Below are 19,716 nucleotides of genomic sequence, written 5' to 3' on the forward strand. Positions count from 1 at the left end.
CTCACACATCCACCTATTTTTAGAGTAACTCAAAAGATCTCTCAAAAAGTCTGTTTAAAAAAAAAATCTAGAATGACAATCTGGATGAGGGAATACAAAATACCAATAATAAACACTTAAGCATGAACATTTACTTCAATTAAAAAAAGAAAGAGAGCATTGGGATGCCCAGTTTGTGCAATGCAGAATGCAGGAACTGGGAATGGCCTCAGCACAGCCCCTGTGCTGGAACAAACCAGTCTCCGACAAGGACCGTGGTGGCTTGCTGGATCATGCCTGTGAGTGGCAGTAAGTGTTCCTGGATGGAGAACTGGAGCACTCGGCGCATCAGTGTCTCTGATCCACATGCCTTTTGGTGTGCCAGGAGGCTCTGGAGAAGTGCTGCAAACCACCTGGACTCCGCTGCATGTGGGAGTGAAGAGGAAGGACTGGGGATCTTGGAGAATCGCCCCGGAGTACTTCTGTTGCAGGAGAAAAACACAGATGTAGGATAAGGGCTTTAGGACCAAGGGATAAGCTCATGCCCAACAAGCATCCTCTTGGCCTTAGCTGATAGACATTAGAGAGAACTCCTGGGCTCAGATAAAGAGCACAGTACTGGTGGGGAAAAATACCCACTTAGTTGACAACTTCTCACTATGGGCACAGGACCATGTCTAGGGTGCCAGAAGCTCACCACCTCCCAGCCATTGCTCCCCTGCCAAAGAGGAGGAAGCAATGGGGAGGCTGTTGCACCACAGAAAGCACTGAAAGCAAAAAGGGGTCACACTCCAACAGAGGCAGCTTCCTTCCATTAAAAGAGAGCCAGAGCTTTCCACTCTGGGAATTGAAGAGGGTTTGTTTCTTCTAGCGGGGTCATGGAAAATGGGAAACAAAACGGAGTGGAAGACAATTACCAAAATATTAGAACTTTCTGGGGACCCTCACAGTCAACTCACTTAGTGAATGTGCAAAACAGGGTGCAGCTTCTTGAAAGATGCCCTTGTTCCCCTCAGCAGCCCAAACCTCTCCACTTTCTATGTGACAACAGCCACACCAGTACCAAGACCCGGCCACCAAACAGCTGTCTGACAGTTACAGCAACACCTCTGCCCGAGGGAGAGGTGGAGATGCGGGATCCGTTCAGAGGGGCTGGACAGAATGGATGACATCTGCTGTGGCTGCCATCTGCTGATCCTTACTGGTCTCACAGTGGGGTCCTTCCCAGCCATGGCATTCGCACCGGTAGCTCCCAGGCCCAAGGATGCACACGCCCTGGTTCATGCACGGGTTGGGCTTGCACAGGTTCACAGGGCTTTTTGCTTCTGCAACAAACACAAGCAGAACAGAAGGCTCAGGCACATCTACAGAGTGTTAATAGCTAGGACCCATCAGGAATGCTGCAAAAATGACAGCAACTATATATGCCAGGCATCAGAAAATATCATCTAGGGTTAATGGGATGGAAAAATCACACAAACATGGCAGCAGGTGCAAGCCCACAACCCTCTCTTGACACAGAGGGCAAACTCCTCTGTGCTTCACCTGGAGAAGAGGAAGAAGAATGGCTTGGCTAGATGTTCTGATCTGGAGGCAAATATTCCTAACAAAGCTTAAAAGAGTGACATCCCATTAGGCTGAATGTCAAAGCAAAAAGAAAAACGGAGCATCTTCAGAGCTGTGCACTGAATACCCGAGCACCTCTAAACCCCATATCCAGACACCGCCAATGCAGAGCAAGATACATGCCCTGCTCCAAGCAGTTTCCAACCCAAACGCCACTGGAGTTCAAACCCCGCTTTGACCTGGAGAGGACCTGAGTTTCCAGCAGAGAGGACCAAGGACAAGAAGTCAGCTGGGAAGCAGCAATGGTATGAATAAACAACAACAGGAAAAAAATTTGGGCTTTTTTTCTAGGAGGTTTGAGAGAAAAGCCTGCAACCACGGCCCAAGCTGTTATTAGCCTTGCTCTTTTGAAGTATGTGACAGCTTTCCCAACTGTCTTAACACAGCAGAGCCCAGCTGTCAGCAGGTCTGGCAGTGTTTCATGCTGCCTTGCTGTGAACACATTAGGTTAAGTGGCAGCATCCCAGAGGGATTTGCTTCCAAGTCTGCTGGCAACTCCACCGCAGCATTGGTGAGGGTGTGAAATTCCTCTGCTGAAATACATAGTGTAGAGTGTGGACCTCCTAGCCTTGCCTTTTACTCTGCGGTAGAAAAAGCACACAGACGGAGTAGGAAAAGAGGGAGAAGGGAAGAATATAAATTCTGTTGCTATCCATCAGGATGGTTACTACAGCTTACAGCATGTTTTACTCATTCTCACACATCGAGTTTGCACATCAACTCTCAACCTACACCTAACACAGGCTAAATTATCTTTGAAATTCCATTTTGACAGTTTATGAAGCCAAGCTGGGTTCAACATTTTGCTGTCATGGGACATCCCAGACGGGGTCCTACCTGAGACTGTATCCCCAGGGACAGATGCTTTTGCACTCATCATAGGTTGGTAGAGCTGCTAGCAATTGGGACCTCTTGGACCCAACACCCATCTTCCAGGTGCTGGCTGCTCCCGAGAGACCTTTTCCATAGTGCTCTGCGCCACATGCCACATGTCCACCACATCCCTCCACGGCTGCCCCACAGCATAACCTCGTGGTGCCTGGGCGGAATAGTGTGATTCCCTCAAACATGCACCGTTTCTCTGAACTCAAGCCTACTTTTAACACAGTATCATCTTAAATAAGCTTCTTGCACTTCAGGGATTATACCCTTTGATGAGCCCAAGAGTCTCTAGTTCCATTAAACAGATTCATACATGCCTAATGCTTGGGATCTTTTCTCCTAGAGCCTGGATCATTTTTTTCCTGGTCTCTTTTCAGCTGAGCCTCAGAATAAATACGGTATTACAGGTATCCAGAGGCAGGGTCTGTTTCTCACATACTTTTATCATGAGTCATAAATTTTTTAAAGTTCTTTCACAGACAATGATTCTGTTATTAAGTCTTGGACGTGGAGTAGAAGATTGAATGAAGGGCTTATCTTTACATCGCCCTTGGTCCCAGCCTATCTAATACAAACAGCAATTACCTGCACATGAAATGAAAGCAGCAATTCTGTCTCGGGAAATGATACGCTATTACCCTGACTCATTGAACCTTGCCGTCTCCTCCACATCATCCATGGCGCTGTAGTTAATGTCATGGTATAGTAGATTGTTTTTATAATAACACAGCTGAAAATACCACGGCAACAGGAGCACAGTGAAAAGCTCCAGGTAGAAGCCATCTGCTGAGCCTGCCAGGAGACCGGCTCCTCACCCCAAAGAGACTGTGCTGTAGTTCTTTCTAACCCTGAAGGAGCCATAGGCATGCCCAGAGATGAAAAGGACCTTTGATTCTGTTGAAATTCAACATGCTTCTTCATTTGATCTTACAAACAGGTTAAAACATAACAGAAGCAAATAGATAGATGTTAAACTCAGACTATTTGAATGAGAAACAAGCCATGGCATTTTAACTAGAACAACTTTCACCACCACTAATGTCAGCAAACCAGGCCTGCTATCCTTTCTGAAAAGCTGATTTCCATCAAATACAGGCGCTTACACTCAGCACAAAAGTGTTTCAAACTTGGTATCAGAGTCAATTTTTCCCAGCTGGGGACTGGCCCTCAGGACTCAAAGTTTTGAAGAAAGTCCACTTGCCCACCCACCCAACACAAACTCTTTTAGAAATATTTGAAAATGCTTCCCTCTTGAACCCTTTGAAGATAATTGTTTTGTCCTGCAAATAAAATCAATCACAAGTTGTCTGAAGGCCTCAATTTAACAGTCTGAAGGCTTCAAGATGGACAGCTTCTGAATGCAGGATTAAATCCTGTGCAACACAAACAGAACCTTGAGAGCCTATGTGATAACTTCAGTAGTGAGAAACTAAGGAGGAACAGGAGTGGTGAGGTTTCAGACCCACCACTCTGCAAACACCTGGGCACAAGCGTGCTGAACAAGACAGCAGAGACCTCGCTCCAGGACCACACTGTTGGCTGCAGAAATGTGTCCCCTTAGGCCCCCCCGTAACACTGCAGTCGGTACAGTAATGCATAGTAAATTCTACAGGCTTAAACCAACATCAGAAAAAGAGCACACTTCTTTTTCTTTCAAAGACAGAACCTAGACCTTGTGGGGCTGGAAAGAGCCAGTGACACTACGCCCAATCTCACCCACTGGACTGAATCTTAGGAAAGTTGGTTCCTATTCCTATAGAATTGCTTCAGACAGTCACAAGATCTCTATGCCATAGTTTCCCCATCTGTAAAATGCAAAAGATAATATCAAGCTCATTTAGTAAAGCATCAGAAAACCTATGACAAGAACAGCTGGTGGCACCAGTATAAAGAGCAAGGATCAGACATTCTCTTACCTTCACAGATTCTTTCGATGATAAGGTCTTGGTAATACTGCAGGTCTTCATAGGAAGAGATGTGGACCAAGTAGTTGGGAGACCCAGCAACCCTCAGCAGCGTGTCCCTCTGTGCATTCCCAATGACCACCACAAACACCAAGATGCCATTATCCCTCAGCTGCTGAGCTGGGACAACTGCATCTTCCATGCCACCTCCATTTGTGAGCACCACCACCACCTTGTTGACACCAGGTCTTGCTCCTTTCTGCACCGTCATCACATCACTATAAATATGCAGCAAGGCGCTATCCGGAGAGGCCGAGTCACCGAGGAAAGGCACCTGGTCAATGGCTTGGAGGACAGACAAATTGTTTGTGTGGGTGTCCAGAGTGAACACAGTGTGAGCTTTGCTGCCATAGATGACAAGGGCCATCTGGGTGACATCCCGGTTGATGCTGAAGTGCGAACAGCTGCTTCTTACAAAGCCCCTCAGCTGCAGAAAATTCTCTAGGCCAACTCCATCCGAAGAATCTACCACAAATGCCAAATCAAGAGACTGTGCCTGGCAGCCTGGATAAAAGAGTGAGAACACAGCATTTTTCAGAATATATATGTATCCCTTTCTGACAAAAAAAAAAGCAGGGGGGGAAACGGTGGGCAAAATTCATCACTGGTGATCACTGACTGTGAAGGGTGATCTACGACCCTTTCACACCAAAAGATAAGAGATCCATCATAAAAAGCAGTGATGGAAGGTTAGTCCCTGGATCTGTGACTGCCATAAACAAAACCAGGACATTCATCCTCCTGTCCTTCCCTCGTCCCTAGTAGAGTTCAGAAGACCTCCTCATGGTTTGACAAACTCATCCTGGAATGCTCATACCACAGTCTTACCTTCAAGATCGTCCACACTGCAGATTCTTCTCTGCAGCTCTGGGATCTTGTTGAAGAGGTCCTGGGGGTCCGAGTAGACAATTGTCTGTTTTGGATTGCCAGTCACCTTGGTCAGCTCTGCTCTCATGAAGCTGCTGCCTACACCAATCAAGAAAAGATCTCGATCCCTCGCATACTTGGCGGCTTCTGCCACTGGATCCCAAGACTTGGAGTCAGTGAGCAAGACAACCACGTGCGGGAGATCATCCTGTACATCTGCAAAGACTGGGGTGCTCCTAAAACCGTGCTGTGCAATGTACCGCAGGGCTCTGCCTGTCAGGGTTCCTCCTCCACTGAAATTCAAAGCATCAATGCTCTTCATGAGGCTGAATGCATCCTTGTGTTGGCCCACTTCAATGGGTATCCTGACATCATTATCGTACTGGGCCACCCCCACGTTCATTGGCGAGTCCCGGCCCATCACTGCTTGGAGGAACCTCTTGAGGAATGCTTTGTAGCGCAAGAACCCTTCCAGCGTGACCCCCACCGAGCTGTCCATCAGGAAAAGGAGATCCACGCTGCACTCGAGGCTCAGCTTTGGTGCTGAAAAGGAGGAGAGCAATTTGTCATATGCAGGGCAAAAAGACAAGCATACCAAGCCACACCTCAGCTGGGGCTTGCTGGAAGCCCTGTGGTGTGGAGAAGGGACATTGTGTCCAGTAACCGAAATAGTGTGCCAGACATGGCAGGAGTTGGAGGACAGCTGTGCCAGGAGTGCAATTTTTGGCTGGATGCCACATATGCCTTTAGAGACAGGAAATATTTATGGGTGTCTGGGGAGATTCCTGGAATTTTGTATGGCAAACTTCAAATTAGAAATGACAACTCCACTTTCTTAGTACTCTGGGAAAAACAGCCCAAGTTTCGTTATAACGTGGAGAAAGGAAAGAGCCCAAGCACCAGACCCTCATCTGTTACACCCTGAGACACTTGAAAGTGGCAGTCTTGATTCTGGGGGAAGTACAAAGCATCTTCTGAAGGTCAGGACGTTTTTGGGTTTCTTACATTGAACCCCCAAAATCAGGAGTCCCTCCTGGGCCCATGTGTGCAGCAAGGGGACCAACAGACACATTTCGGTGTCTCTCCCAGTTTCTCCATTCTCCTGCTCACATGGCACCTGAATTTAGAAACAAAGGCAGCCACAGCAGGGTGAGACTGTCACTACTGGTGCTCTCCATAGCCACAAGGTTTCTGAGCAGCAAGAACCCGTCACTGGGCCTGACACAGTCGTACCCAGCATGAGAGAAAACTCAGCCTGTCCCCCAGAGAAAAGCCCAAAGGCTGCAGCCCAAGCCCAGTTGTCCCTCTGGCTGTGCAATGGGCACTGCGAAGGCAGGACACAGCCGAGAAGGAAGGAGGGAGAGTAAGGTTCACACCTACCACAGTGGATGTCTCCTCCGTACCCCAGCGGGCAGAGGCAGTCGTACTTGTCCAGTCCCTCTGGGACACACGTGCCCCCATTCTGGCATGGCTGGGAGTCACAGGGGTCTAAACAGGACCAGGGAAGGGAACGACAGGGAGTCAGCAGGGAGCCTGCCCCTTCCCATCCTGTGCCAGTGTGAGCATCGCCATCAGTGGAAAAGGGGTCAAGCCTTTGTCCACCCTGCTGCAGAGTCTGAACAAATGCAGGGCCACGTGCACCCTCGCTCACCTCCATGGTAATTGAATGTTGGGATGGCTCTCCAACAGGCAGCGGTGAAGAAAGCAAAACAGACTGCGACCTTGCTTCATCGGCTTTGGAATAATGCCGATGAAGTTATGTCCATGTAAATACAGAATTCGAAAGTTCATGCAGCCCTTCCAGGTTTATGCCAGCAATGACAGGATCAGAGTCTGGCCTGCTGCTTGGACATTGTTGTACTGACAGAGAAAATAAAGCCATCGGCATCTGAACCAGCAAAAAGATGGGGTTAAGGGCAGAACCCAAGGACCATGTCTATTTCCACAGTCATGAAAACAGGCTGGCCATCAGAAGTGTAAAATTCCCTCCTGAATGGACAATGTTCATGGTACCAAGTGAACAAGTGAAGGCATCTCACTGCACACTCCCCTAGCTGGAGAGCGGTGACTCCCCACCTGCACTGGGAAGCAGTGCAAGCCTCTGCCCCAGGAACATGAGCAGATGAGGATTAACTGGCTCCTCAAGTGGAAGGAGAAGTGACAGGGAGGTATTTTAATCCAGAACAACTCTGGTCACACATACCCATGAGACAGAAAAAACAGAACATAATATCAACTTCTTGCTAAGGATCACAATCTCTCACTCAGAACAAAATTTTTAGAAGTGAGAGTAAAACCCATTTTTTTTTATTCTTTAGTTATTACCTTTACTGCTTTGTAAATAATTTTTTTTTTAAAAGCTAAGTCCTACCTGGACATACAGTTCGAAAGCATCTGGATGGGTGTTTTACCAAGACTCTCTTCCACCTGAAACAGGAAGAATAAAAGCTCTCACGAATTTGAAGATCAGCAAAGTATCTTCAAGGTCGACCTTACTGTGTTTTAAATGGAACAAATTTTCCTTTGAAAATGCAATTTTTCAAAACAAGTATTTCAAAAGAAAACGTCCATTCTGAGTGGGGTGCCAGAAGAAAAAACATCATTCCATCAAATCTACTCTTTTGAGTTTGAATTCTGCTTTAATGTTTTACATTTAAATATTATGCAGTTATTTTTAAAGCTCCAAATTATTATTCTTTTTAGTTGCTACAAAAGAGATGTTAAACTTTTTGCACTAAATTGGAATGAAAATAAAATTCTACAGCAGTGAGAATTTCTTATTCTATATTCTATATTAACTCTAGTATCTAACTTATCCAGCAGTAACAACTAGCAGACAAGCAAGGTTTAGACTGTGAAGGAATCCTTAGTCCTCAACTGTGCCTCCCAGTGGGATTTCTCAACTTCCTCCACCATTTCCCTGCCCTAGGGTCATATGAAAATACCACACTCTAGGGCAGGAGTGTATATTTGCCACATGTAAGACAGCAGCTAATGTTGGTTCCCGACAATGAGATGACTTCTGCTTTAAACTTTCAACCCTGTTAATCAGGTTTCTCTTTTTCTAATACCTGCAGCTTCACCATGCCACTGATCTTCCAGTGCTCTGCATTAAGGCTGCTCAAACTCACCGCAACTGTGGCCAAAATCGTCAATTTTGGGATGCCATTAGCAAGCCATGAGCTGTTCTGCTTTCTTCCCCGAGGTACAAGTATCTGGAAATGCTCACAGCCATCAGGACATGTCTGAAATTGTCCATACAATCGTCCCCCAGCATATCAATGTAGCAGGCCATCAATGCACAGCCCAGATCTGGGGTGATTTTCAAACATTAATCTGACTGCCTGGTATTAAAACAAACACTTAAAGCACCTCTTCAAAGCAAAAACAATTCCCCTACCAATTTCTGTACATCATCGCTTTCACTCAGCTCTTTCTATCACTAAAGAGAGCACGAAGCCACCTATCCCTTCACAGCTCATCTTTAAAGCATTTCTCCTGCTGTACGGACTGCAGTGACAATATTATTTGAAGAACCTCATATGCTTTATGGGTTTTCAGCTCTACCCTCTTCTCCCTGGGCAAGAGGACATTTCCCTCGCGCAGCTCAGTGCCACTGTCGTGACAATGCAGTTCCTCATCTGCACCCCAGCTTTGGCACTGCTGCACTATGACTGTGGGTATTTTCTGCCAGTGACCAGAGCCTCTCCATACGACAGTCCTTCTCAAGGTCCCCAGGGCAGCCAAGCAAAGGAAAAGGGGCTTCTCCAAAAGGAAGAAAGACTGTGTGGACAAAACCAGAACCAACACAGGGAGACAGACCTAGAAACCCTCTGCAGCACAGAGTCGGTACAGAGACACAAACTTCAAACCATCTTGGTTCAACAGGTAGGAAACTGATCCCAATTCCATTCATAATATTTATGGTGCTCTTGGGCTAATCATCTTGTGCTTTTTTGTCTCAGTTCTGCTTCTTTCCCTTTGCTTCTCAGATCAGCCAATGGCCAGATCAGGAAGAGCCTCTTCCTAGGTCTAGAGACCATGCTTGCATCAGTCTTCTGAGGGATCTTCATTCCAGCAGAGAGTCATGGTCAGATAAAAGCCTTATTACTGTCTCTCTCATCTTCTCTCAGCCCCACTCACTTTTAGAGACGCGTGTGTCCAGCTCACCTATAGAAAGGGCACAGTGAAGCCTGAACTGCATTTGGCTGCTTGGAGCCCTTCCAGCACACATAGTTTCCAGCCAGCTCTTTCACAGTCTCCAGGGTCCTGCGTTCACAAGGGTGGGATTCAACTTTGCAGCCTGTAGCAAAGAACAAATCCAAACTAGGATCAATTGCCTGAAAACACAAAGTCAATGTGGGAGTGGAGCACCACTTTGAAATCGGTTGGTCTTCCTCATCTGCCAACAGCAGACAGGGCAGCGCTTCAAAGTGCCCTCCCATGAGACCCCAGAGGAGAAATTCTCTGTTGACAAGCTCACCAGCCTACCCTGCCTTCTGGGGTGCTGACTCTTCAGCCTCCTTTACTGTGCTATAAAACTTGCACTGCTGAGTTCAGGGTACAATAACAACTTTCCAGTCCCTCTGGTACCTTCTTCATTCCTGCATTTTATTTTCTTCTACCTGGGGACCACTCTGGTTCTATCTTTTCTATCTCTTGCAAGACCCTGGTAGCCTCCCCTTTACACCCAGCCAAGTCCATCAGAACATTTAACACAACTGTGTTTATCCATCTATTCCCCATACCATGAGCAAGGACCAATCTTCCCATTTTCAGAGGTGAACTGAGACACAAAAAGATTTAGGATCCCGCAGCTTGCAGGTATTTGGGGAGGTAGCCAGCAAGCATGCCGTCCAGTTTGGGCACCAGAAGCAGGTCACCTCAAAGTCCAACACCTGCTAATTCCCCTGCACACTTTCTGATGCTGCCTCATCTTTCTCACTCAGTGACACGATCCAAGCTCAAAGCATGGGTGTGAAAGTGGAGCCAGGACAGGGGTTACCTGGAGCCGTGGCACTGCAGACAGAGCTGGTGAGGGTGCTGTACAGACCATTGGCAGCATCGTCGGCATCTCCAGCAAAGAGCACATGCTGCTCGGTGGGCTCGCTAGCCAGCACGTGCAGCTCTTCCCACCTGCCAAGCAACAGGAGGTTCAACTGCACAGTCATCCCCAAAAAACTGAGTAGCAAAACAAACCCTGTGCAGCACACAGCTGATGCAAAACCACAACACCCTTCAAACAGTTTTCAAGATCCTGGTGTGGTCAGTCTCAGGCACTAGCATAGCTCTACTCAATGGAGTAGACCATCTCTGGTCCTCCTTGTACACCAGCCACCAAACCAGTGTTTCCTCCATAATTATGTTACTCCTCGCATTCCCCTCTTCTCTTTCCAAAACTCATACCTAGCAGAAGACTGTCCCTCACTTGCTAGGACTTGCCATTTGTCTAGCCGGGCCTCCATTTCCAACTCTGTGGAAAGTTTCCTACCTTGGAAACTTGATTCCCACTGCAAAAACCGTGGTCCCCTTCTCTTTCACCTGCATTGCAGGCATCACACTGCTGCCCTGGGACTTTCCATCCGAAATGATGATCAGGACTTCAGGGACAGTCGAGTTTCTGCCTCCAGGGAATCCTTTGCGGAGAACATACTTCAGAGCCCGACCTGTCTCCGTGCTCCCACCTCTAGAAAGAAGGGAGATAAAATTACAAAAGTAGAAATAAAAGTTTTTCTCCTGCTATTAACTTACCGTTTGATTTTCAAATTTCTAGCCTCTGGTAATGGGGAACTTTGCATATTTCTGCCTGTTGCCATAGAAGACATCCACAAAGGTGTCTAATCCTGTCATTCATGTCATCTTCCTACCCACAGGCCCCACGTACTCACCCTTACCTCTCTCTTCTCTGACCCAGAGTGGTCTCTTCTAGCACACAGCAGAGTGTTTCTGCAATTCAAGCAAGAACCAGAGCTCTCAGATATTTGAGTTTTATTTCCAGCTTCTGTTTTTCTATCTGAAAACTGCAGTCACTTCTTTAAGAGTTGTGTGGAAACGCTGCGTTACAACCACCTCTGGTATTCCAGTCAGACATGCAGTACAAGTGGGCAAAACGAACAAAGAGCAGCATCTCAAAGTGTTTTGCTTTCTCTTGATGCACAAACGTGCTATAAATTCTCATCACGTATCATCCCTTTCCCTCCATGGGGCATTCTGCCACTCTTGGACCAAGAGCCAAGGCAGGGAAGTGCACGTCCCCACTTGTAACTGAGAGTCTGCAGTGAGCAGGGGTCCTTACCTTTTTCTCCCTGGCTGATCTGCAGGTTAATTTGATTTTCTATAAAAAGTAATTTATCCTGTAAACACAAATGCTGAAAGCTTCTTAGTGTATCCCTGGAAACTCAGAAGGACTGAACACAAGACACGCTGTCTTCAGGGCTTCACCAGTACCTTTTACACTAGGAAAGTAAACATTAAGAAAAGCCACCTTGATGCTCCAGTTGTCTAAACCCATGCTAAACTCAGTTAACAGCAATACCCTCTCATCTGCTAGGCTGCTTGCCAGCAGCGCTGGTACGACAAGAAAGGTGCACCAGCCACTGACGTTCACAAAAGCTGCACCCCTCAGTTCTTGTTTTGGAGACAGGAGCCAGCTACCACAATATTTTGACAGCCCTTGAATTCTTCCCGGAAGAAGAAAACATTTCTGAGGTAGAAAGTGATTAGTTCAATACTCAGCAATGATCCCAGTAGCAAAGTACTAAACTCACATGCGGACTTGGATGCCAAAGAGGGCACATTCCAGTGGTGACATAAATCAGCAGGTAAAACGGGCTGCTGCTGAGCATTAGGGAATGGCAGACATCAAGCCTTGCAGCTGTGCAATAATTCCCAAGGAAAAGCAACCCTGAATGCAATTTTAGTAGAAAATAAGCTACAGCTTGCCAGAGAACAGCTTCAATCAAAGATGTTTTAGAAACCCCAAAACTTGTTTCTTGTGAGAGTATTAAAGAATGAGATTTGCTGACTGCTGGATGCCTCCTTAACCAGAGCCTGACTGTTCTGCTCAGCCCGCAGATACTGGGGCTGTCTGTCTGAGAGGTATGCTGCGTACCAGCAAAAAGCCCTGGGCAGGAGAAGAGGGGTCTCTCTGGCAGCAGAGAGCCCAAGAGAAGAGCTGCTCGCTGCAGGCCTGCAGGGTTATGGCCAGTGTCTGCACAGTGCTGGGGTCTCTTTCGTGGTGACCTGGGAAGGAGCCCCTCATTGAGAAGGGTGCTGAAAATAAAGCAGAGGGGCATTAAAAGGGGAGTACCGTACATACACAGGCGTCTAGGAGAGGAAGGACGAGGTGTGTTTGTTTTTATGGGCTCCACACTTACTTTAGTTATTTCTTGCCAGTGGGCTCTGTGGGGCAGGGACTGTCCTCTGCTGTCACGATTTCACTTTAAATTACTGTTAAAGATGCCTGCTCAAGACTGGGCTCCATATTCTATGTACCACGAAATGTCATCAAAAATTATATAAAAAATTATAACCTCTGTCAGGCAGAGGTAGGAATGATTACACTATGAGCCAAACACCAAAGATTTATTTAAGTAAAAGCCATGGGTAACCTGACAGAGTCCTTGGAGAGGAGGCAGGAGGTCGTCTCACCTCTGTCTTGCACAGTGAGGTTTGGTGGACTATGCAACTGGATCGTAGCTGCACCAACTCCCCATCTGCCTCCCACACTCAGAGACCTGGTCTATCCCAGCACCCCAGTCCCTGCTTCCAGCCGCCTGAGGCAGCCAACTGAAGCTTCAGATCAACCATCTGCGTTCCTCACCCTGTCATCACCAGGCTGAGACCTCGCTGCAAACAACACACAGTGGGCAAAAGCTCCAGACCTGTTGATAATTAAGCCACTAGATCAGAGGAGACATTTCCAGCTGTCTTCTAATTCTGTCCAAGAAGTTGTCTTGCAAATCACTTCCTACGACTGCCTTTTAGGGCTGCTTTTATTTCCATCCAGAGCAAGCAAGGGGAACCCGAACACAAGCATTACTCCTTTCTTGAAGGCATCACGTTCTCCTTCAGCTGAGTTGGCACAAACATGCCCCATTTCCTTTCTGAACATCTTTCCTTTGCTTTAGCACCCGATTTGCTTGCTCTAGAAAAGCATGTGATCATGCCCAAGTTCATTTTTTTCTGTCTACCTGCTGATTTTCACAGAAACTTTCTAATTCAGTACCTGCTAGGCCCTTCTGCTATGAACTTCTTCCTTTAGGTATATCCCCCTCTGCACCCCACCATTTCAAACATACTCAATGACCGTGTGCTCACAGCATGCCCAAATCTGCCTTTTCCTGACCAGATGTCAGCAGCTGTCAGACACTTCACTGAAATGCGCTGTGCGTGAGGGAAAATATATTGTGCCGTCAGTTTGATGACTAAATCTTGATGAACTCGGTAAGCTGTGCCCATGTGAGCCCCGAGGATCAGAAAAAGCTAATAAAGAGTCTCTACACCAAAGCTCATTACATTTGGCTTCTTATTGATTTGCATTTGGAGGTTTGCTGTTTTTTTGACAGAATGGATGTGTGTTTAAGGCATTATTATGTCAATAAGGATTTTCTGAAGCCAAAGGAGACGTGGACTTTTATCTGCTGCCTTTCCTCAGGAACAGCACCAAGGGGGTTTCAGCCATTGACTCGTATGAAAGAAATTAATAAGAAATTTAGCTTCTGCAATTACCACCAAATTTGGTTGAAATTGGGCAACAAACTCAAAAGCTATTTGGACAGGATTCACAGAAAGAGACCGGCAGTCTCCGAATAACCCACAAAAGCTTCACTTCAGCCTAGTGCTGCTGCCTTTCAAGTGCTCTCAGCTCCGGACACAGAGCACAGGGACGAAGCTGGAAAATGCCTCCCTGGCCAAAGTCTCACCAGAAGCCCATCAAGGAGCCTCGCAACCGAGACAACAAACACCCCATTTTTTCAGAAGCCAACTGGAATCCAACTGTAGCTATTTTATCTACTTTGAAATGTCAGCTTTTCATTTACACGAGATGAAACTGCCGAACACAAGGTCATTATTTCTGTTCGATCTGTCAGCATCCATGTGTTGTCATCACAGAATGTCAGCGCCAGACACCAAACACCGCTTCACTTTCTCTGCTCTCACAGACCTTTAAGCAACAGCCAAAGAGGAGGAGTGTATCTTGTTTTCTGGTAAGTTTTTCCTGTACCGTTACATGATATGTTTTCTTAATTTGATAAATTTATCAAAAGCAATACAACAAAACCCAGCCAACTGATTTTGCTTGAAAAAGTCAAAAGTGATCATATGCTTGCAATATGTACATGACACTGAGAGCAGCAGACATCCACGAGAAACCTTGAGCTAACCTTTAGCTCTAATGCAGATGAGCTAAAGCAAGGGTAGACTCCCGCAGGCCACATTGATACCTCATCTGTCATCAAAGCAAGTGTTACTCTGGGGTGCTTGTCAGATCCTTTGTAGATCCAAATGTATTGCTCAGAGGTGAAAAGTTTGGATTTTCAGAGGTTCTAGGGAAAGCGTTTCTTTGGGCTTCTGGCTCCATTTCCTGAGGTTGTGGGAAGACATCCAAGTCGTAACCCTCAGGAAGAAAAAAGGTTTCTCTCGGAAAACCTGATCCTCTCGAATTCAGCAGACAGACACGCACAGGTATCTAGGGAAGAGCAATTTGCCACTACCTCATAGGACAAAGGAAATTGTAACCACCAAAAAACGAAGATGCACAGTACCCTGCCTCTGCTTAGCCACGTGGAAATGCCACATTTGATTTTCCTTGGAAGGCTGTAACCCACTGCCCAGCACAAACAGACAGAAAAGCCAGCCAGGAGGGTCGTGGAAAACTCTCCCCTATTTACGACGTTATAATGGGACACTGAAAACTTTCTCCCCTATCAGCTTTTTGCTGACAAAGACAGATCAAATCGCATGTTTTTAGTGGACTGTGAATTATGGACCACAGACACTGTTCATCCACCCCCTCCCTGGGAGCATCACGTTTGTGTATACACAGCACAGGCAGAGAGGTCTGGACCTCAAAAAACTCTCAGTCCAGAAATCATTTATAGCCCAGAAAGAGAAGAGCTGTAAGATAAGCTGACCTGAACACAATCCTCTTGATTCTCTCTTTCACTTCTTGTTTGGTCAGATACAAATCCAGCGCAAATTCAAGGTGGGGAGTTGAGCTAAACTGCATCATTCCCACACGGACCTAAAAGGAAAGGTTAAGAATTATGAAAGGTGCCTGTGAGAGTTTTACTCTTTTGACCAGTTTACAGATTTGGGAGCACTATACTGTATTGGGACGAACACTGTTTTGCATGTTGAGCCACTGGCAATCTAAATGAACTTCAAAAAAAAGAAAAAGAGCATCAACCACAGCATTACCTATACTAATCATAAGGCAAAAGTCCATCTACAAACAAGAGCCTCTGCCGCAGTTACAGGCAGTTCAAGATCTATATTTATCCATTCAGAGCAGCTAGTAGCCTCAAGGACAGCAGGTTTATAAATAACACCTTTTATACTGAGCCATTTATACAGTGTGCAATCTTTCCATTACTAAAAGGAGCTCCCCCTGGCATCAAGCATAGTAGGCAACACAAAGCAATTATTTTTCCACTACCTCCTCTAACATCATTTTCTGTCACTGAAAATGCCTGAAAATGCAAACAGTCTAAATCGTCTGTATTGGGCAATGCATCCAGAACATGTCACTAAAGCCTTACAAGAAGTTTTATGGAATGTGACAACCTCAAAGGTGAAAAGGCTACTGATTTTCAGTCCAGTCTATGTGAGGATTAAGATAAAGACTAGGGGAAGGATGCCATTTAAAAATACCAACCCACCAAATGTGCAAATATTAAACGTTCAAATTCTTTTGCCTAAGGCTACATTACAATTTGTTCCTATGTGTCCTGCCTCAGGTTCCTCTTCCTGCTACGCAGAGACCTTGTGTCCCTGCCACAACCTTCCCAAAGACCTGACATTTATTTCAAAATGCTCTGGCAGTGAAACAAGTACAGCAGCCATCCCAGCCTGCTCCAAGGTCCCTAGCTAGGGACAGTGTGATGTGGGACTGGATGCACAGCTGAAACTGCAGCTCGGTCAGGCTTGAAAACCCCTCCTTCCCTTCTGCCCTTTTGGCTTATTTTGAAATAGAGACCTTCTAGGAGAAGCAGAGCAAGAAGACTGTATCATTTACCTCTGTACAGAAAGGCGATTAACTTCCCAGAGACTAATTCTGCAACTTTCTGGGGAAAACCAACAAAAAGATCCAAACATTTTAATCTATGAGCATCCAAATGAAAATAAAAATCAGTTAAAAAACCCCAACTCATAATCTTTAACCTGAAAGATTATGTCCTTTCTCAAGACCAAATGGAACTGCTTAACATCTGTGAAGAATCAAGAAGCGTCCTCCAAGCCAGTGGGCTTCACAAACCTCCATAACATCTTTCTGAATAGATGTTCTGATCCCACGGTAGCGGCTAGGTTGAATTTTGCAATTTCTCTAAGCACATTATCACTGGCCTTTCCACACATTACCAAGCTGCTTGAAACTAAAAAGAGGCATTCCTAACACTCACCCTGTCTGGATGGATGTCCAAGGCATCACAGAGCTTGCCTGTGAAGTGCTTAGACCTTTCAAAGCTTCCTTTGCCGATGCTGTAGGAGCCGTCCAGGAGGAAAAGGACATCTAACGAAGCAGAGCACTGCATCACTAGGAGAAAAAGATACACACAGTGACATTTAATTAGTCTCACTCTCTGTAAGCAGAAAGCCAACAGCAGAAAGCCCAGACAAATGGACTTGCCAAGGATGGATGGGGCAGCCTGGTGTTCACAACCCCAACCTGAGGGCACTCCTGCTCAGCCCTCACAGCCTGCAAGACTTTCACCTCAGATTTCAGGTCCCCAGCCTGGCTCTAGCAGTTCAGTGAAAGCACGAGAGCAACAACCCCAATGAGCCAAGGCAGTGATACCATTAACCACAGAGAGAGCTGCTCTCCCGGCAAGGACACAAAGGGGTGGGCAATGGGGAGAGGGGCCGTGCTCGGTGGGACCTGCAGCCTCTCCCAGCCCAAGGCAAAGATGTGAATCCTGAAGGGGTTTGCAAAGCACAGGGAGCCCCACGGAGCCAGATGTGTTTCACCTGCAGCACATTTTCTAAAACACGCTCTTATTTTTCTCAGAACAAACTCTCTGAACAGCTCCAAGGCACTGACAGAAACACCTTCCCAAAAATCTGCCTTTTATGCCCTCTTCAGAGACATGTCCTCGTACTACCCCTGCCTGCATGAACACAACTGCTCCCAAGCACAAGTTCCTGAGGTGCTTGTACTGCAGTGGAAACCTATAATTTCACTGACAAAAAAATTTTTACAAAAGGCAGTCTGCAGACTCTGAAGAGACATTTTCAAAGCATTTACACAGAAATTTTAGTCACCTCTACAGCATTTACCAGAAACAACTTCAAGGGAAACTGAATCCAGACGCTCAATACAAGTGGCAAGCACACCAACCTTTTAAGAGCCCTTTTGGCCCATGTCCTTTCTCTGTCCCCATTATTAGCATCTTCTTTTTATTATCACTACTTTTTTTCTAAATCATTCCTAATAGCAAAAACCTGAATTTATCATTAGGATTTTCTAATACCAGATGATGAGGGATTGTAAAGCATTCCCTTCTGGGTCACTGGTTCTTGTAATAGGGCAACCAGCCTTGCCCTGGAGCATGGCACTGGGGACGTGTTGTAGCACGGCCTCTCTGCCAGCACCATCCTGGCTTGTCCAGCCTTGCTCCATCTGAATGTGGAGGTGTAACACCCCAGGCGCTCACCCGCAGTCACTGGCCATGGCTGCCTGCCCCTGCGTGCACAGAGAAAACCGCTGTGCCCCCACCCCAGTATGGGCTTGGCATGGAGAAATGGTCTCCAGGTCGCTCCAGCGTTCAGCAGTACAAGGAGCAGGGATCTGTGTATTTTATCACTTGACAGACAGGCAATAGAAAATAATGGCCATCAGGATAATGTATGGTACAGTTTGTAAGTAACTGATTGCATATATGTCAAGGGAGCTGCAGGTCAACATAGTTTGCTGGCCCAGTTGTCCCAGCTCAGAGCATCGTGGCTGGTGCTGGCTTTACAGCCTGAACAGATTAACCACATGAGAGGTCTGATCAGCCACACGAGAGGTCTGATCAACTCTGTAATTAAACTCAGCTCCTTAAATCAGGATTGCTTAAAACATGCTCTGAAGGAACTGACAGAAACACCAGCCAGTCAGGAAATAGCCAATTAGGGAAAAACAGAGCAGGTCAGGATCTCAGAAGAGCTAATACCAGAGGGGAAAAGCTGGGCTAGGGCAGAAGCAGCCACAATGCTGTGCCTGCCAGAGTGTTGCTGGAGACTTAACACACTAAATGGAGTACAATAAATAAATAAACAAAAATAAAATTTAAAAAACCAAAAACACCCAAGAAAAACAGAGAAAGCAGAAATTCAGAAAATAGAAAAGACTTGCTTAGACTTGCTTTAAAAACCAAACTTACACTGGCCAGCAGCTGAGATCTTGTTGATCATCTCCCGGTCAGCATGAATTTCTTGTATACCCAACACCAGCAAAACTGTGGGATCAAGCAGATTATCACTCATCAACACTAGAAACTGCCTTAAAAAAAAAAAAAAAAGGACATGCAAGCTTTAATCTATAGCAGCAAAAACACTGTTTTGCCATATAGATTTCACAGTTGCAAAAAATAATCTGGTGATACAGCAGTATCTACAGGAGGAAATTCCTTCTATCAGCGACACAGAGAGCATGAAAAATGCCAAGGACCTGACTCCAGAGCACAGGAGGAGAGTCCCTCTGCTCACTGCATGCAGGGACGCAGTGCAAGAATGAGAGCTAGGCAGGCTCAGGATTCAAGGATTACAGTCACAAGCACTGGAGACACCGAACAACGGCACTGGAGAAATTGATGAACTTCTTCTGTCATAACAACATCAGCTTTTCCCATATCAATGAGACATGACACACACAAGTCAGTCACATGCGTTCAAATTCTCAGAAAAGCTGTTTCCCCAGGTATTACTTTCTCCCTTTTTAGTGAAACTACATTTCAGAGGTTTATCCATAAACCTCCTAGAGAGGCACCGATAGGACTCCCATTCCTCAGAACAAAGAACTCCAGCCAGAGATGGGGAAGCATCCAAGACAGAAACCACTAACGCAAAACAACGACTTTATATGTACCTTGGGGAAGCAGGAAAACACAGACGGACTCAAACCACAAGAGGCTCATGGTGACAAATCTGAAAGGAAAAAAAAAAAAAAAAAAGGAGAGAAATATTAATCCAATTC

At 46.2% G+C, this 19,716-nt stretch overlaps 1 protein-coding gene across 1 annotated transcript; it reads right to left on the reverse strand.

Moving 5' to 3' along the window:
- Nucleotides 1-327: 327 nt before the first annotated feature.
- On the reverse strand, nt 328-18,979 carry VWA2 (von Willebrand factor A domain containing 2; the record flags this gene model as incomplete). The annotated part of the gene is made up of 12 exons (XM_010085081.1): nt 328-461; nt 1,182-1,304; nt 4,404-4,955; nt 5,280-5,861; nt 6,699-6,806; nt 7,690-7,745; nt 9,489-9,621; nt 10,324-10,454; nt 10,810-11,004; nt 15,455-15,564; nt 16,943-17,076; nt 18,905-18,979. Coding segments are annotated over 12 exons (2,333 nt in total), but the record flags the coding sequence as incomplete, so codon positions are not given.
- Between the last annotated feature and the right edge of the window lie 737 nt (nt 18,980-19,716).

This window comes from Pterocles gutturalis, unplaced genomic scaffold (assembly GCF_000699245.1).
Source record: "Pterocles gutturalis isolate BGI_N339 unplaced genomic scaffold, ASM69924v1 scaffold29590, whole genome shotgun sequence".
Lineage (NCBI taxonomy): Eukaryota > Metazoa > Chordata > Aves > Pterocliformes > Pteroclidae > Pterocles > Pterocles gutturalis.